Genomic DNA, 17,272 nt, shown 5'->3' with positions numbered 1-17,272 from the left:
CTGATGAAGAAACAAACTCATCCTGATCTCGGATGTTCATTTTTGGGTGAATTATTGCTTTTAAAGTTTCTTGGTAGTAAATCAGCGTTCGGAGGAGGCTGCATGCGATCTACAGAAGTTTGAGCGGTCGATATAGTCTCGAATAGCAGCTGATATTGAGGGCTGGAGTATCTGCATTACTTCTGTTCTTCTTCTTTTTTTTGCCAAAAAGCTCTAATAGCATGTATAAAATGTTTCAAATTGAGATACAGTACATTGTAGGTAATGAATGCAAAGCATGCGGCAGATTCACAAACATCTAGACATCAGAGCATCTTTACAATAATCCAGACTGATCCCCAAAACACAGGAATAATGCACTTCATTCACGTTTCCCGACCCTTTCGTGTTTGCTCATTACATTATGATTTTAGCTGTCAATTCAACACATTGCACTGCCTTCAACCTGCCATCAATGCACTTCTCTCAATACACCCTCATATAAAAATGAGCTTCAGCCAACAAAAACTACAAAACCACCATATCAAAATACACAAAACAATTCTATTCAGATCCACTAACATGTGAAAGTTCATCTTCTCCTGACAGATCTGCTCTCATCTGCGAGGAAAACCAAATCAGAGCGTTTAATCGTGAAAATGAAACAATATTGAGTTTATAATCTCTTCACCGTTTCCCTGATCTACTCATATTCTTCTGGATTAATGTGTCACCTGAAGTCAAATTTTGTTTAGGATGGTCAAACAGAAGCACAAACAGATGCCAAATCCACAAAGACTGATGATAAATTACCCAACACACACACACACACACACACACATCATCATCATCAGACATTCAGGAGGTTTTAAACTCAACATGACCTTCTTTACGATGTCTCGTTCTCCTGTTTAACTCATGACGTCACATCACGGAGGTAAAACAGGTTTCATGTTGACTTTACAGAATGGTCTCAAACCACGTCCCGACGCTCGAGGTAAAGAGGTAAACGTGTGACTTCGGTTTAATCTCTGTCGCAATCCGGATCGCTTTCAGTTCGTCTGTGCGTCTGATTCTCCAGCAAACACACTTCAGCTTCACAGGAACCGCGGCGATTCGTATTCCAGCATTGTGTCTGAAGCAAAAATAATATTGTCTGTAATATACATATATATGTGTTTATATAGAGAGAGAACGATTGGTAAATATCGGACCTTTGCTTCTATAGACTATGTACAGCGGAGAGTGAACAGCATTTACACGTGCTAATACTTACAGCAGAGTTTGTGGTGTTATTATATTTCATATTCATCAGACGAACAACACGCCAGCCACCTTCGTTCGGTCAGTAAGGCTTCCCAAATCATGGAAAACATGTTAACATCAGGGAATTTTAACCTTCAGATGTATGATGTGTCTATTAGAACAGACATTTAAGATGATGATCTTTGACCTTTATTCCTAATTCCTCTTTATTTTTTATTTATGATGCATTATATCTGCTACTATGTTATATTGCTGTAGACAGATGTGCATATACGTACACATATTTCATTTAAAAACAGAAGATTATATTTGTTGGAGTTGAATGATGATGTTGTTTTGAATCATTGATGCATTTTTTTGTATATTGATTTATTAGTTAATGCATCCAAAGGGTTAACATGATTTCCAGGTAAGGAAAGATTCATGGAAATTATTCCTAAAAGCTTAAAAAGCTAAATGAAAATTATTATCCAGTAATTGGATTATCCAAATGATGATAAACACATTGAGAAATATTTTCTTCTCACTAACATATAGTCATATTAATGTTACTGTTAATATAAATAATTTATATCTGTTATATATCTGATATTTTCTGTGATTTGATACTTTATGTATTATCTTTTAGTACAAACGCGCTTTATTTTATCCAGCATTCATTCATTCATTCACACTGAGGGTCCGTTCACACACAGCACTTTAAAAACTAACATTTCTTTCAAGATAAAGTTCTGCCGTCATTTTTTTATTTATTTACACAATAGTTCAAAAGTTTGGGGTCAGTAAGATTTTTATTTAATTGGTTAAAATTGACAGTAAAGACATTTCTAATGTTACAAAAGATAAATGTTGTTCTTTTGAACTTTCTGTTCATCTGTGAATCCTGAAAAATAAAATGCATCAGATCATGTGACACTGAAGACTGGAGGAATGATGCTGAAAATACAGCGGAGCATCACAGAAATACATTACACTTTAACACAGATTCACACAGAAAACAGATGATTTACATTAGAATAATATTTCACTATTTTTACTGTATTTTTGATCAAATTAATCCATCTTGGGTGAGCAGAAGAGACCGAAAAACGTTTAAAATATTTTACCAACCCCAAAATTTTGAATGGTAAATACATGTGTGAACGGCCCAATCAACTTAAAATCTGACACAGACACACACACACACACACACACACACTCATCCATCCTCATTTCAGATATGTATATCAATATCATATAATATATATGATGTATATAATATCAGTTTGTACAGTTGGTCTGGGTTTACACACAAGGTTTCAGGGTGATTTCTTCCCCCTGAACACACATAACACAAACTTCAAGGCAAAAGTGCAAGAACTCAGATAAGGCAAATAGAAAACCAACCACATGGGAAAACCGTAAAAACATAAAAAACACAAAGAAGACGTGACCAGAACGGCACAGTGACGTGATCCACGCTTCAGATCCCGTCTGCGGCTCAGTGCAGAGGATCACACGGACAATACAGCGTCACTTGTGCGGTGAAGGGGGGAGCAAAGGATTGTGGGTAACCCCAGGGGTCAAAGGGCGGTGCTCTCCGACTCCTCCTCCTCGTCCGAATCCAGCAGATCCACAGAGTTCCTGTATCTCCCGTCCAGTTCAACGCTTGTTATGGGAACGTCCAAATCACAGCACGAGTCTGAGGAGAACACACAACACACGGCGTGAGAAGACGAGAGGAAAGAGTGAACATTGTTCATCTGACTTATTAAAGAGAGTCAATGAGCTCTGAGCTGTCATACAGTAATATAAACAAGTGTTCGACACCATACAAGACAGTTCACATGAATAATTAGTGTGATTTCTCTTCAATATGCTTCATATGCTAGCGGCCAAATGTTTTGGGGTTGGTAAGATTTTTTTTTGTTTTTCGGTCTATTCTGCTCACCAAAGATGCATTTATTTGATCAAAACGACTGTAAAAATTCTGAAATATTATTCTAATGTAAAACATCTGTTTTCTGTGTGAATCTGTGTTAAAGTGTAATTTATTTCTGTGATGCTCCGCTGTATTTTCAGCATCATTCCTCCAGTCTTCAGTGTCACATGATCTTCAGAAATCATGAAAATATGATGATTTACTGCTCAAGAAACATTTCTGATTATTATCAGTGTTGAAAACACTTAATAATTTCGTGGAAACTGTGATGCATTTTATTTTTCAGGATTCACAGATGAACAGAAAGTTCAAAAGAACAGCGTTTATTGGAAATAGATATCTTCTGTAATATTATAAATGTCCCTTTTCATCAATTCATTGCATCCTTGATGAACAAAACATTAATTTATTTCAAATAAATCTTTGCTATCCCCCAAACTTTTGAACCGTTGTGTAAGTTTTAGCAGATGCATTCAACCGTCCATCTGAAATATACTGGTAAACACAACAGATAATGTGTGTGATGTGAGTTGACAGCATGACAGCGAGGCTCTGTGAGAAATCAGCTCCTGTTTTGTTCCACTGAAGAAGGAAACTGCTGTAGCTGAATGTTTGGTCGTGAGGACGTCAGGTCACAGACAGAGGAGCACTGAGACGGTCACGGGGTGAGTCTGAGTGAATCAGGAGTGAAGGACGGAGCAGACGAGTGAGAGCCATGCGGGGCAAGACAGAGCCATGCACACAGCAGAGACGGTGTTAGTGAGACCCGGGACGCTGACTGACGACGGGTGAGTTTACATACAGACACACACTACTGCTTACCATCTGAACCACAGCCCCCCAGATCAGAGATCAGAGATCAGACCGCTGCAGGCACCACAACAAGCACAGGAGAGAAGAGAAGAACCAGCGCAGAGTCACACGGGATATAACACACACACACACACACACAGACACACACACAGAGACACACACTCACACATACAGAGACACACACACTCACACAGAGACACACACTCACGCACACACACAGACACACTCACACATACGCACACACACACACACACACAGAGACACACACTCACACACACAGAGACACACACTCACACACACAGAGACACACACACACACACACAGAGACACACACACACACACTTACACACACTCACACACACACACAGAGACACACACACACACACACACGCACACACTCACACACACACACACAGAGACACACACACTCACACACACAGAGACACACACTCACACACACACACAGAGACACACACACACACACTTACACACACTCACACACACACACAGAGACACACACACACACACACACGCACACACTCACACACACACACACAGAGACACACACACTCACACACACAGAGACACACACTCACACACACACACTCACACACACACACACACACACACACACACACACATACGCAGACACGCACACACACACACACACACACGCACACACACACACTCACACACACACACACACACACACACACACACACTCTCTCAGACACACACACACACTCACACTCTCAGACTCAAACACACACTCACACTCTCAGACACACATTCACTCACACACACACACACACACACGCGCACACACACACTCTCAGACACACACACACACACTCTCAGACACACACACTCACACTCTCAGACACACACACACACACTCTCAGACACACACACACACACTCTCAGACACACACACACACATTTGTTGTGAACTGTATCACTGCTTCTTTTCAGATTTGTTTCGTTTGAGGTGTCATGTTAATGCGTGCGCTGTCTAAGAAGGGAGCAGAGGAAGAAATCTCTCCGTCTTTGAGAACAGAGCCTGATGAAGCGCAGAAGTCAGTGTGCTGTACCTGTAGACATGCTCTCTCCGGGGGACAGCGTGTCCATCAGGCCCGGCGTGTGCTCCAGCGGCTGCGGGGGGGGCTGCGGCGGGGGCAGGGGGGTCTCTGGCGGGGGGGTTTGGGCATGGGCCGTGACCTGGGCAGCGTGCTGGCGAGCGGCGGCGGGGACGAGAGCGTCTGGCTGTGGGTGTGTCCGGGCGACGTGAGGACGGAGCCCTGAGGGTAACTGAAGCTGTAGGAGGACGGGGTGCTGGGGGGCGTCGGGGACAGACTGACCGGAGACGGACCCGGAGACAGATCCGACACGCACCCGGACGGAGAATACGGACCCTTGGGAGGGATGGGGACCAGCTTCTTGGAAACTGAAGGAAAGGGGACAGTGTTTGTACATTGATCAGAACGTGAATGACTTGTATAAATACATGTATAAAAATCACTTGAATTGCAATGATTTCTGGTTTGATTGCAGGATGATTGTATTATACAGCACATGATGAACGCACCTTTGCGCAGCGTGAGAGGACTCTGGTCTGAAAGCTGGTTCTGTCCAGCAGAGGGAGCCGTTGGTGAGATGCCTCTTTGACCAATCACAGGCGAAGGCTCCTTATTCTTCTGAGTGCTGATGACAGAAGTGCACAAACATCCCATAACTGCACAAACACACAGTCTCTGTTCTGATTATAAGAACACTGAGAAGAATAAAATAAAGCTCAAAGAACCTCCACTCATTGATGTCCTCAGGTGAGAAAAAAATGTAATAAAATACAATAATGAATAAATTAATTAAATTAAGTGTATGAGGTTATTAAAAAAATAGAAGTTATATTTTATGGGTCATATTTTATGGGTTAAATTAAATTATATATAAAATATTAATAAAAAATATTTGATCTAAAAAAAAATATATATATATATATATATATATATATATATATATATATATATAAATGAATTAATGTGTACCGTATTTTCCGGACTATAAGTCGCACTTTTTTTCATAGTTTGGCTGGTCCTGCGACTTATAGTCAAGTGTGACTTATTTATCAAAATTAATTTGACAAGAACCAAGAGAAATCATTACCATCTCCAGCCGCCAGAGGGCGCTCTATGCTGCTCTGTGCTCCTGTAGTCTATACTGAGAGCATAGAGCGCCCTCTCGCGGCTGGAGATAGTAATGCTTTCTCTTGGTTATAAATAATTGTGACTTATAGTCCAGTGCAACTTATATGTTTTTTTTCCTTGTCATGACGTATTTTTGGACTGATGCGACTTATACTTAGGTGCGACTTATAGTCTGAAAAATACGGTATATAGATCCCAAAAAGCTGTTCATAAAGAAAGAGAAAAAATTTTAATGCATAAAGCAGGGGAAAGTCTGAAGTCCTGAAATAAATCTATTTGCTTTTTAATCCACACTGAATATAACTTTTATGCTCCGTATTAAAATGTTGTGCAGTCGCTGAGCAATAGGGGGCGCTAAGTGTTTTTATGATGTTGATCCATAATATTTACAATCAGTATATTGCCAAATAAAGCAATACACCCCAAGAAACCATGGATTATGGTGAATTTATAACATCTAAGGGGCGTTGTTGTTAGGCACGACACAAATGCACCCTTAGCGGTTACAAATTCACTGTAAACCACAGCTTCACGGGGGTTTATTAAACAGTTCCTTCATATACGCAGTACGGTTAAACAAAATAAAACAGAGCAAATAAAGTGTAATGATATTATTCTTCCACAAAACAATGTAGCTCTTCAGAATCAGTTGTGGTTGCAACAAAGTGGTTGCCGAGCAACACACAAACGTAAACAAAGTTGTATGTTACTTTGTAGCATAATTTACATCAGCTTCGAACGTGGCTCAGCCAATCAGGATCAAGGAGCGGAACTCTCCACTTTATAATCTGTCTTTAGTGGTCCAGCTGGCTCTGCTGGACTAGTTAGTGGGGTTAGTGGTAGTTACCTAGGCACTCTGAGTCCCCTCTCTCGGCTGCAGGCGGCCCACAGCGGCGCAGCAGAATGAGGGCTGAGGGTGGAGAGGCAGGGAGCGAGGGGGGGTTTGATGTAAACGGGTGCGTGCGGGGGGGACGGCTCGGTGGGCAGAGAGCCCTGCTTGGACAGGTGCAGGACGCTGGGTTTGGGGTTGGAGTTGATGTCTAGAGAGGTGGAGGACAGGAGGGGCGGAGGCGGAGGGCTGTACACGGACCAGCGGGTAAACGCCGAGGGAGGGACGCATTCGGGACGCACTCGAAGGTGAGAGACAGAGAACGAGGAGGAGGGGGAGGAAAAGGAGGAAGAGGAGGAGATAGGGAACGGGTACGGAGGGGGTGGACGCTCCTCCTCAGGGGAGGGGCAGACGAGACAGGAGTCCAAGAGATTGGATGACGCCTCGTCAGAGCTGAAAAGATTCGCAAGATTGGGAGATAAAACAGGGGTCCTCTGAGAACTGTGCATCCAGCTCCATCAACAGCATTCGTGTCATTATCAGCCCAACATTAGTGCAATTTTATCTTCTGTGCTGACGTTCTTCAACTAATTAAAGTAAATAATAAATGTTTATAATATTAGTGAATGAATATTTATTTAAAAATCATTTAACAAATTCTCAAAATGTACATTTTGAAAAAAGAAGTTTAATATTTTTAAACTTTCTCTTTAAATTTTAAATTTACTGATTTAGTTTAATTTATATTAATGAATATCACAATGAGTAATTTTTTAATGTTTATTAATACTTATTCAATCATTTATTATTTTAATATTTATAAATATTAATTCATTATATTCAATGATTCAATTATTATTTAACAGTCAGTCAATTAATAAATAATTGTCAATTATTATTATGTAAAATAATTCATAAGTTCTAATAAAATAGTAACTAATTCAATTACAATTTAATCATATTTATTCATTATAATTAAATTAATTAATAATTAATATAATAATCAATAACTATAAATTAAATATTACATATTACACATCAATTATATAATTATTTAATATTAATAAATATCAATAAATGATTATTTTTTATTTATATATATTATGGATTAATTATATATTTTTAAATATATACATATATACATATATGTGTATTTATATATACACAATAAATATACAGTACACACACATAAACCTAATTTTCTTTTTCAATGCAATTAATCGTTATCCAGCACTAATAATACTAATTATAATGATCAATTATTAAATTCTCAGGATTTAATCATCAATTATTAAATCATTATTAATATTTATGTAATAAATAATATTTATTATGAATCAATATTAATATAATTATTTGTATTAATATTTATTAGTATATATTAATTAATTATAATTAAATTTAAGATGATTTATGATTCATATTAATACTACTATATAATATTCATAATTAAAATAAATAATACATTTTAGCTTTAAGTTAACTGATCTACTGTATAATTTTCCACAGATATATTGATATGTTTTGAAGAGTGACTCTGAACATAAAGCGTGGAGGAGCGTGTGATGATGAGATATCAAGGATATTAAAATATTGCAAAATAAAGTGGATTCACACAGTCAACAGAACAGAGAGAAAATAAATAAAGGAATAGTTCATGCAGAAATGCAAAATCTGTCATCATGTACCACAGCAGAGAGAAAGATAATCAGTGAAAAATGCTTTAGAAAACATGATTACAATTTGAATTAAAGAGAGGAAGAAGAAGAATAAGTCCAGTTCCAGTTCAGCCAACTAATTCATTAATATTATCGAAATGTAATATTTATTCGCTTTAATATCTGCTTTCAATCACAAATTGTATTTGATGATATTTAAATACTGTATAATCTGACATTAATATTCGTGATGATCTCAGCTGGCTGAACTGAAACGAGCAGCAGTCATGTGACATGTGCGTTGATTCCTATTGGTCGCCTCTGTTTACCTGGTCCTATCGCCGGTGATTGGGGGCGGGGTCTGTGAGGGGGAGGCGGAGACGTCGGTCGGCTGCTCGGGGTTCAGCGAATCAGAGGGTGGCTGAAGGCTGGGCGGAGTCGAGGAACTCTTACGAGACGAGGAGGAGGAGCCTCGGCGAGCAACCCAGGAGGTGTCCATCACTCGCACTCCCATACTGCAATGGGGCAGAGGCACAGCCAATCACATCCCACACATTTTATCAACAACAAACACCCCATCTGCTGCATTTGGGCCGGTAAGAAAAAAAAACGTTTGTAACTTTTCGTTCCTGGGTTGCTCGCCAATATTTGTTTCAAGCAAGGATGCATTCAATTGCTCAAAAGTGACAGTAAAGACATAAATAATGTTACAGAAGCTTTCTGTTTTCAATAAATGTTGTTCTTTAAACTTTCTATTCATCTGTGAATCTTGAAAAATGAAATGCATTACAGTTTCCACAAAATGATTAAGTGTTTTCAAAATTGATAATAATCAGAAATGTTTCTTGAGCAGAAAATCATCATATTTTCATGATTTCTGAAGATCATGTGACACTGAAGACTGGAGGAATGATGCTGAAAATAAAGCAGTGCATCACTGAAATAAATTACAGTTTAATAGATAAACACATTGCAAATGGCTGTATTAAATAGTAAAAATATTTCATCATTTTTCACAGTAGTTTTGATCAAATAAAAGCAGCCTTAATGAGAATAAGACTTCTTTCATTAAAAACGTTTAATCTTAAATAGCCTACTCTGAGTGATATACTAAAACACCTCTAAAATGAATTAATTAGCAATTTGAGAAATGCAACACCAGCGTTGAGAATCAGCAGGTTTGCAGTAAATCAGGACAGAACAGGACGAGATAAAGCTTCACCGTACCTCTGAATTTTCCTAATGCTGCATTAGTGGAAGAAAAGCAGAAGCATCAGTGATTCAAACCCAAAGTGAGGAGAGGAGCGCATGCACACGGACACGTGAAGCACACACAACGCACCCGTCTTTCTTGTAGAACTCCAGCATCATGTTGTCGGTGGCGACGCTGAGTGGGCGTCGGCTCTGGTCCTGCTGTCTGCGATCTGATTGGTCCAGGTCTGGCGACGGCATGGAGCTGTAGTTGGCGTTGTGATTGGTGTGAACGGGGCTGCCGTAGTTTCCTGTGACGTTAAACTCAATTTCTGCGCACAGAAAATAGATAGTATTGTCACCGTATCGCAAAAGCAGTAGCTGTCAGAGAAACTGTAATCCGTTACTGATTCCAAACAACAAGACACATTGTAGGAAATGTAATCCGACTGCTTTTAATCTTGTACCATATAAAGAAAAAATATTGCATTTGTTGTTATTATAAAATCATGAAGTGCATTAAACATTTCATTATGTCAATGTATAAAATAAAATAAAAATCTTCAACAACAAATACCAATCAGTTCATACTTCCAAAATGTTAAATGTAAAGTAAAACCAAAATACACACTTACATACATTTATAAATTAATAATTATAAGCAAGTATATTAAATATATAATTAAATCTTATTAATAATTTATACTAACAACGTTACATATAAAATAATTTTAATAATTTTAATAATTTTTTTAAATACAATTATATGATGTATATATATAAACAAATTTTTCTACATTATGCAAATTACTGTGACTAGATTAATGTGTGTAATTTCTGTTTAATTTTAGTAATTGTGTTGCTTCTAATTTTTACTGTTTTCTTAATGTCTAAAAAGCTATTTATTAATTTTATGTAATATATTAATTTATTATTTTATGTTTTCACTTTGATTTTTTGTTTAATTTGAGTAGTTTTGTTGTTTCTCTTATTTTAATCTCTAAATAGCTATTTATTCATTTTTATTTTACTATTTTCAGTTGTAATTAATTTCAGTAAAAAAATGTTTTTGTTGTTTCTCATTTTGATAGTTTTTTTTTAAATGTCTAAATAGCTATTTATTAATTTCTATTTATTAATTTATTTATTTTAGTCATTTCAGTAATTGTATTGGCAACTAGCTGAAATAAAAGTTTCTATTTCAGATTATTTTGTTTCGAGTAACAAAATATTTTTGTTTTTTTATGTTTGTAATTGTAGTGAAGGGTCAAGTTGCTGACCTCCGGGGAAGAACCAGTCAGCGTGCTGGATGAGCGGCTCAATGATGGCCACGATCTGCAGCGAGACGGTCGTCATCATCTCCGTCATGTTCCTGAGACACAGTGAGTCATGAGTGTGTGTGTGTGTGTGTGTGAGAGTGTGTGTGTGTGTGTGTGTGTGTCGCTCACCCCTCTGTATTCGCCCACAGCAGGTTTGGCCCCAGAACGATCGCAATGTTTCCTGGCGTCATTTTATTGTAATCCTGATACTCGTTCAGCTTGGAAAGAAATTTGATCAAATACCTGGAAATCAAACAAGATCAGTGACACATGAGAGTGTGAAGTCTATCTACCAATCAATTACAATGTTAATAAATAAATAATTACATATAAGTATTATCATTACAACTTAACAATTATATATTACACAATGTTGTTTACATTTATTTTTAATTCAATTATTATTTAACATTATATATATACATACTATAATAATATATGCAAATGTATAATATACATTTATTTTGTTTACATTTTGAATCATATGATTCCATTAAAGTATATATTAATATTCTATATATAAATTATATCTTAATGAATCATACAATGTTTCCTTATATAGAGTATAAATATATTTGGACTCACTTGAAGTTGTTGCTGTTTGCTGTAGGAAGTTTCTCACTGGTCGATAACAACGCCTGCAGACGCATGTCCTGATCCGCAATACTGCAGTCAACACACACACATACACACACACACACACACACTTCCTGAATAACTACAGTACATACCAGAAACTTCTGTTAATATTAATGTCACTTTCACTCACTTTGATGCCTGAATCCACTCCTCATACAGGTCAAAGGTCAGTAGGGGTTCGGGCAGCTCCCGCAGGTATGATTTCAGAGCACCTGCGCAGCCCACACACACACACACACACACACACACACACTCGCTGAGCTATGAACAGGAGCGTCAACCTGATGGTTAAAAACAAGCGGAGGGGAATCTCACCTGCGATGGCGTGAGGATCTGCAGAATATTCCTGAAAGTCCATCACGCCGCAGTCCAGAGACGCCTTCAGCTTCTTCAGCTTCGAGGCAGACGGAGCGACCCGAAACAAACCCTGACACAAACACACACACACACAAAAATATGCTCGCGTTTAATATAATCACATGCATTTACACTCATGCACAGGTGGATTCAGATCCACACCAGGAACAAACTGCAAACCACAAGCATTCCCAGCGGTCATATAGAGGTAGTGATGTCTGTGGACAGTGATTGGTCACCTCCTCCTGAAGACCACAGTCCAGCAGCGTGGTCACACACGCCTCGATGGGGAAGGCGATGTCTCTCCCGCTCAGAGACAGATGCTCCTCTAACGGCTTCCCGTAACACGGCTTCTCCACCCACGACTCTGAAACACAAACCACACACACTTTACTGACAAAACCACACCAAACAGCCCCTTTAGGGATCAGATTATGACTATTAAAATATTATATAATTTTACAAATATTATATGATAATACTAACACTAAAATATAATATAATATAATTTTTTAACAATTAACCAAATGATAAAAACATGACATAATAATAATAATAATAATATACAATTCTATAATAATTATAATAAAATATTATTTAATATTACAGAATTAAATTACAGAATTACTATATAATAATAATAATAATACATCATATTAAAATAAAATATACTATTATTACATTTTTTAAATGTGTATTATAAATTAATATTATTATAATTATACATTCTAATTATTAAAATATTATTTATAATGTTAATAAACATTACAATATTATTAAGATATGATATAATAATTTTACATTAACTAATCATTTTATTATTATAACAATAATATTTTAAATAACATTAAATGAAATATAATTAATTAATGTATAATAATATGACTATTAAAATATTATATAATTTTGATAATATTATATAATAATTTAACTATTAACCAAATGATAAAAATATTCTATAATAATAAAATAAAATTCTATACATTCTATAATAATTTCAAAATTAAAATAAAATATTGTGTAATAATATTAAATTATATAATTGTTATATAATAATAATATATCATACAAAAATAAAATATTATATAATATTATTTAATTAAATGAATAATTCATTTATATTATTAAAAAATATACATTTAAATTATTAAAGTATTATTCATAATATTTATATATTTTTAAATTAATAAACTAGTACAATTATTTATATTAACATTACAAAATTATAAAAAATATTAAGATATGTTATAATCATATTATATTAAATAATCATTTTATTATTATAACATTATAATATTAAATGATATATAACTAATTAATTTACAGTAATATATTATCACATTAAATTTTACAAAATTTATCACAAAAAAAGTTTATTCCATTCCTTCTGTTTCATTCATGATTCTCACCCTGCTGCGCTTTAATCTGTGGCAGAACGTTCTGGAGCAGCTCCAAAGACTTCCTGTGGTACTCGGCCTGGACCTCGATCAGCTGAACGGAGCGACAGAGAGATGTTAACGATAAAAAGGCAAGCTCTCCGTCTGAACACACTCACCACACTCACCGTCTGGAAGTAGTTTGCATAGTCAATCTCTTTGGCCGCGAAACTATACATGTCTGCCGAGAGCTGGTCCTGAAAAACATTGACATTAAACATGATGCTGCTTTTTTACAGTATGCATGATATCACAGGGAAAGAGAGTCTGATAAGCTCCACCCACTCTACAGATCTCCATGCGATTGGCCGCCTCCTCCATCTCCTCCCTGAGGGCGTCGACTTTGGCCCCGGTGGGCGTGTCCTTATTAGTCAGCGTTGAAGATTTGGTCGACTGGTGCCACCTAGAGGTTTGGAGGAGATACTGTTTCCCACAATGCAACTCGACTAAACCAGCAGTAATATCAATCAGCATTCTGAACATCTCATCTGATGTCAATGTGATCTCAAGTTTAATTAGCAATTATAATTTTATGTCCGTGTTTAGATGTCCGGAGTTTCTCACCGTGTGCGAGCAGAATCCATGTCCAGTACGAGTTTGGCTAAATGTTTTCTTTGCTTCTGAATGTTGGGAATCTCAACCTTTGAGAAACAATGCATAAATACACATTGAAACAGAAAAATTTAAGTTTTACTGCTTTTACAAAATATTTATGCAAATATAACACAATATTTTGACTCAAGCACAATGTTTCCAAAACTGGGGTTAACGGAGAAAAAAAAAAAAATAATTAAATAAAATATTTTTTTAAATAAATACAAAAATATTTGTGATTATACTAATAAAAATATAATTTACATATTTAAATAAATTGTTTATTTTAATAAAAAATAAAGTAAATAAATAATTTTCAAATAAATAAAAAATATTCTGTTGTATTATTTACATTATTTCACTACATTACTGCGGATCAGAATTACAGTATATTATTATTATTACACACACATACACACACCTCAGAGAGAGTGAAGAGCGGCTCAGTGACGTCTCGCTCGATCTGGATCTCAAACAGCAGAAGCTCTTGAGCGAGTTTGTCCTCGGTGTCTCCACAGATCTTCAGCATCTTCCTGCACACACACACACACACACACACTGAGAATGACATATAGACCCTAGAAGCATGCTTTCTGTCATTGTTAAATCTCTCACCCCAGCAGAGAGTCGTCACCCAGAACCGCTGCTCCTTCCACCAGACACTGAGCCAGAGACGTCAGAGGAAGCTTCTTCTGCTGGAAACACACACACACACACACACACATCAGTACATGCACACACTGTCCTAAAATGTGTATCAAAATATATATCACAGTATACACATTTTTATGGAAATGTTATGGAAAATAATTACTGTAAAAGCAACAATTTAAAAAATAGGGATAGTGCAGCCATCACACATCTGATACTTTTGTTTGTTTGCTGTTTTTATTTTTTTTACTGTCATGGGCACTGCAATGAAAGAGCTAAATGAAAAAATAAATATTATTAATAAAAAAATAAAAAAATACTATACAGTTTAATCTATTCATAAAAATGAAAAATGAAAACAAACATGTCTTTATTTGCTTTTCAAATACTGTTGCAGACTGCAGGTAAACCCCAAACTAAAAGATTCTTGTGTTGGATTTATAGAAGAAAAAAAAATTATATATATATATATATATATATATATATATATACTTTATATTTTAATTGTAATACAGCAACTAATTTTAAATCTTAAATATTAATTTTAATAATTAGGATCAAAACTGAGAAATGAGAAATGCAAACACAATGAAGGTCAGTTCCACAAAACCAGTAAATATATTAAATGAATTAAAGTAAATTAAATAAAATAAAGTCAACAACAACATTCATGAAATCTCAGTAACAAAATTTCCATCATTTTAATTGCTGGAAATAATGATGACTTGCAGTTCAGTGAGTTGATTCAGTGAGTTGATTCAGTGAGTTGATTCAGTGAGTTGATTCAGTGAATGATTCGTTGGACTGATTCAGACCAGTGCAGGAATCGTTGGTTGTCTGTGTGACTTACTGAAGGTGAGCGAACGGAGCGCTTGTCCACATCCACACCCTGCTGACCCTGCAGACACCCGGTCAACCTCTTATGAGTGCTGTGAGACACCTGCTTAACCAGCTCCAGACGCTTCTCCACCTGCACACACACACACACACACTCAGTTATGAACACACACACACACACACTCCATAATGAACACACACACACACACACACACACACACAGAGACACACACAAACTCACACACACACACACTCATTCACTCTCTCTCTCTCACACACACACACACACACACAGTCACACACAAACACACACACACACACGTGTCTCACCTGCAGCAGATCTTCACTCAGCACTTCAGTCTTCTCTGCCCTGAAAGACACAGTGATCACTGATTAGAGAAACACTGAACATGCTGGGAACCAGACAAGCATATTAACACACACACACACACACAGAGAGAGAGAGAGAGAGAGAGAGACAGAGAGAGAGAGAGAGAGAGAGGGAGAGAGAGAGAGAGGGGAATTTAGTCATGTCGGTGTCACGTGACAGAAATCATAACAACAGCTGAAATCAATCCAGTTCAGCTCAGGTCAAGTTAATATATTTACAGTTTTCATCCAGAGCGATCTGCAGTTTACATGACAAACCACACTGAGAAAAACATGAGAATTATACCAAAAAAAGGAAAAAACAATTCAAATTGTGGGGGAATAGTCATGAACGTAATGTCACAACAGAAAACATATTTACAGTCCAAAAAACAGACTTTACTTTCTGCAAAAATAAGATATTTGATGAAATATGAAATAAGATAGCCTGAGCTACACTGAAGCATCCTGACCAGCCACACACACACCACAGACATAATACACACCACACAAGTGTGTGTCCGCCACACAAACACTCACGGCCCGCAGGAGACTCCTGATCTAATAACAGCAGAAATCAATCAGTAAAATCACACTGAAGTCTTACTCAAGCGCTTTCCTCTTACGTCTGGTGGAGATCTGAAACTTTCTCTTCCACAGAGCCATGATGAGAACAGAGACGCACGAGAGAACGGGTCAGGAATGAGACCAGACCGACAGGAACGACAGCAATCACACACACATCTCCACTCAGATCTCTACAGCAACACACACGCCTCAGATAGAAGATCTCCAGCGCCTCTGAAAGAGTCTCTCTTGCTCACATGGGCTGCTTTTAATTGATCAAAAATACAGTAAAATTATGAAATATTATTCTAATGTAAATCATCTGTTTTCTGTGTGAATCTGTGTTAAAGTGTAATGTATTTCTGTGATGCTCCGCTGTATTTTCAGCATCATTCCTCCAGTCTTCAGTGTCACATGATCTTCAGAAATCATAATAATATGATGATTTACTGCTCGAGAAACATCTCTGATTATTATCAGTGTTGAACACAGTTGTGCTGCACAATATTTTTGTTGAATATGTGATGTATTTTATTTGTCAGGATCCACAGAAGATCTTTAAGGCTTTATGTGTGTGTGTTTGTGTTACTGATCCTGCAGGTGGCGCTCTGATGTTAACCTGGAACTGACTGACAATGAATG

At 36.7% G+C, this 17,272-nt stretch overlaps 1 protein-coding gene across 1 annotated transcript; it reads right to left on the bottom strand.

Annotated features, from left to right (window-relative positions):
- Positions 1–2,248: 2,248 nt before the first annotated feature.
- LOC113055831 (rho GTPase-activating protein 44) lies at positions 2,249–16,774 on the bottom strand. The gene is given in 23 exon segments (XM_074559848.1): positions 2,249–2,926; positions 5,071–5,160; positions 5,163–5,423; positions 5,565–5,680; positions 7,031–7,465; positions 9,000–9,185; positions 9,898–9,915; positions 10,013–10,193; positions 11,142–11,233; positions 11,310–11,423; positions 11,766–11,846; positions 11,950–12,031; positions 12,135–12,246; positions 12,416–12,543; positions 13,586–13,667; positions 13,741–13,809; positions 13,898–14,015; positions 14,177–14,253; positions 14,628–14,739; positions 14,822–14,898; positions 15,708–15,827; positions 16,025–16,064; positions 16,671–16,774. Coding segments are annotated over 23 exon segments (2,769 nt in total). The 5' UTR covers positions 16,730–16,774; the 3' UTR covers positions 2,249–2,807.
- Between the last annotated feature and the right edge of the window lie 498 nt (positions 16,775–17,272).

Source organism: Carassius auratus, chromosome 37, assembly GCF_003368295.1.
Source record: "Carassius auratus strain Wakin chromosome 37, ASM336829v1, whole genome shotgun sequence".
Classification (NCBI taxonomy): Eukaryota; Metazoa; Chordata; class Actinopteri; order Cypriniformes; family Cyprinidae; genus Carassius; species Carassius auratus.
This window is presented reverse-complemented; position numbering and strand designations above follow the sequence as displayed.